Source organism: Propithecus coquereli, unplaced genomic scaffold (assembly GCF_000956105.1).
Source record: "Propithecus coquereli isolate 6110/MARCELLA unplaced genomic scaffold, Pcoq_1.0 Scaffold308, whole genome shotgun sequence".
In the NCBI taxonomy this organism is placed as follows: Eukaryota; Metazoa; Chordata; class Mammalia; order Primates; family Indriidae; genus Propithecus; species Propithecus coquereli.
In genome coordinates this window covers 842,689-845,977 of record NW_012148708.1, presented here as the reverse complement: position 1 = coordinate 845,977, position 3,289 = coordinate 842,689, and the positions used below count along the sequence as shown (strand labels likewise).

General features: G+C 42.8%; 1 protein-coding gene across 1 annotated transcript in view; it reads left to right on the top strand.

Moving 5' to 3' along the window:
* CEP192 (centrosomal protein 192kDa) overlaps positions 1 to 3,289 on the top strand; it is a 150,089-nt gene that overhangs the window by 46,696 nt on the left and 100,104 nt on the right. Inside the window, exon 11 of the mRNA XM_012649963.1 lies at positions 3,059 to 3,123. Within this exon, the coding sequence (XP_012505417.1) occupies positions 3,059 to 3,123 (65 nt within the window). The remainder of the gene's footprint in view (positions 1 to 3,058; positions 3,124 to 3,289) is intronic.

Genomic DNA, 3,289 nt, shown 5'->3' with positions numbered 1-3,289 from the left:
AAGAGGGTAAGACAAGAATACAAAACCCAGTGATTAGCATGATAAGAGGCACAAACCAAAAGCTTTTGGAGTTTAGAGAATAAATAACTTTTACATAAGTGGGTAGCAGAAGGATTTCACACAGTAGGTCAGTTTTGAGGTAGAGGTTCAACAGGTAGTAATCTTTTGGGGGCATGAGAAATTTCAAATGGAAGGAACACCCCATTGAAAGAGAATGAGGTGGTGAAGCCTGGGCATGTGTGAGAAGGTGAATAGTCCAATGTGGCTAGTAGCATTTATGGCAAGATGAAGGGAGAGCACTATGAGACTAAGAGATGAAGCTGAGGTAAGTAGGGCCAGGGAGCGGTTGGGGTTTGGACGACCATGCCAAAGAGCTGGGGCTTGTTCGCCGTAAGCAGTGGGGTGGTTGCCGCTCCAACGTGCTTTGTGAGTCTTCTCCTGGCAGTGATGGTCACTTGAATTGGGAGAGTTTTTAGGATATTCTAGAAATCTAGGTGTCACAGTGAAAATGAAAAGAAAGTAGCTAATGAAAGACATAGAAGTGGAATGGTTAGGATTTGGTGGCTGGATTTCAGAGGACAATAGAGAAGCACATAAAGAGTGAGGCTTGCTGTCTAAGTTACTAGGGAAGCGGCAGTACTGTTCGCTGAGGTAGAGGAAATCAGAAGAAATTGTAGATTTTTTGGGGTGATTGTGGTTTGTAGTGGAGGTAACCAAAACCACATTTTCAATAGTTGGAAATGTGGGTCAGAAATATGAAGGTAAGTTACCATTAGGACTTGATCAATGATACCTTGATTTTAAAAGGACAGTGAAGGTACAGACTGAACATTGGATTTTGACTTTGTCACTTAAGTAGTTGAAGGTTATGGAATTCTTGTGTTGCTGGTGGGCGTGTAAATTGATACAACCATTTGGGAAACCTGTTTGGCAGTATCTTGTAAAGGTGAACTTTATGAACTTCATACTTTATGACCTAGTAATTCTACACCTGAGTATATAAAACCCAGCAGATAGGTTGTATATATTCACCAGAAGACATATTAATATTTTGAGCTCTCTACCCAATAATTTAAAAACTATGTGGTATTTAACTCATCAAAGTAAATTAAGTTTCTTCTGGGTTACCCTCTTATGGGCTGAGTTTCCCACTTCCCCTCTCTTGGCTGTCAGATTTGGTTGATTGGTACTTTAAGATTTTAGATCAGTGGCTTTTAACATACCTTGAGTCATGGAGAGACTCTTCATAGAGACGTATTTATGTGGAATATATGTTTTTGCATGTAGTTTCAAGGACTTCATGGTTCTCCCAGTGCTCATTCATAGAATCTATGCTGTAGGTTTGTGGCCTCCAATGCCCAGGATCCCCACCCCTCCACTGTCCGTGGAAAAATTGTCTATCATGAAACTTAGGAACTGGGCCTCACAGCGGAAGGTGAACAGCGGGGCAAGTGAGCAAAGTTTCATCTGTATTTATAGCCACTCTCTATTGCTTACATCACTGCCTGAGCTCCACCTCCTTCCCCCCTTTCCATGGAGACATTGTCTTCCGTGAAACTGGTCCCTGGTGCCAGAAAAGTTGGGGACTGCTGCTGTAGGTTAAGAGTGTGTTTACATAAGAAACGATCGCTTCACAAGGTAAAGAATTAGCACTGTTCTGACAGGTAAGAATCCTGAGCTGTCTTTGGTGCTCTACTCTTCCTGACTGGAGATATTATCCTGTGTCCATTCTCATTTTGTTTCTTAGGTTGTTTTTTGTTTTTGTTTTTTGAGACAGAGTCTTGCCCTGTCACCTGGGCTAGAGTGCCATGGCATCAGCCTAGCTCACAGCAACCTCAAACTCCTGGGCTCAGGCCATCCTCCTGCCTCACGCTCCCGAGTTGCTGGGACTACAGGCGTGCGCCATGATGCCTGGCTAGTTTTTCTGTTTTTAGTAGAGATGGGGAGTCACTCTTGCTCAGGCTGGTCTCGAACTCCTGAGCTCGGTCAACCTTCCCACCTCAGCCTCCCGAGTTGCTGGGACTACAGGTGCACGCCACCATGCCTGGCTAATTTTTTCTGTATCTTAGGTTGTTAATGTGGAATTGTGGTCCCAGAAGGGCAGGGTGGGTCTGATTAGGCCCTGATGGACACAGGAGAGTAGGGAACTTCTCTCTTGTTTGCTCCATGAGTGGACTATCCCTTCCAGATTGCCATTCACTCTTCCTCTTTCTGCTCCATCCCTGCAGTGTAAGGCAGGGGCCTAGAGTGGACCACAGGCAGGCAATCTGAAGTGCAGCCTGCAGACTTTTCTGATTTAGCAAACAAGTTCAATTCTTGCAATCCTAATGCCTCACGGTTCTCATGCCTCCCAGTTTGCTAGTATCTCACCACTCCTGGTGTGTTACGCTGGCCCTGGCCCTCTTTGCCCACTTACCCCTGGCCTGTGAGGCATTTTACTGTGTGGCCTTTGGCAGAGAGGTTTATAGTGTGGGAACAGCTGACATTCCTCTCTCCATGGGGAGCTGAGGTGCTCAGCAGGAACTGTGCAGACATTAGGTGACCACCAGTCTCTGTGTGCCCAGACTGGGGTTTCCTGGGACATGGGACTTTCTAAGACTGGGATAATCCTGGGCAAATGGGTGCTTGGGCACCCTAGCAGACCATCTGCATGATGAGCTTGTAGCGAGGCTTGTCAATCTGATGGTTCCAGATGAAATTCCACGAGTATTCATGGGCGAGTACCTAAACTCAGGAGTGCAAAACTCAAAGGTAAAATTAATTGGAATCTTCTAAAAATAAAAAGCTTATGTCGTGAAGCCCTTGAAGTAAATTTTAGGGCAAGTTATTAAGTAATAAAATCAATCACAGCAAGGTGTTCGTTAGTAGAAGTTTGACAACCACAGACTTAAGCATGTGATACAGATGCATCAGTCATGTGAGTGGAAGCTTTCACATACTTGGGAAAATTTTATTTCCTTAGTTTTTCATTTTCCTAATTAGCTAAGTTATATTTGTGTGCTAGTGTTTAAATAGGCATTAGCATAATGTAATTATATAAACCTATTCTTTTTTTAAGCTGAAGCATTTGATTTGATTGCACAAGATGAAGAAGAATTTAATAAAGAGCATCAATTTATACAGGTTTGTAATTATTTGCTTTACCCAAAGTTTAAAATTTTTCTTGTATTAATTTGAATATAGACAAAAATGTTCATTTCTTTCTGAATAAATATATAGTTAGTATAGAGTTATTTCTTTCTTTTTTTTTTTTTTGAGACAGAGTCTCACTGTGTTGCCCGGACTAGAG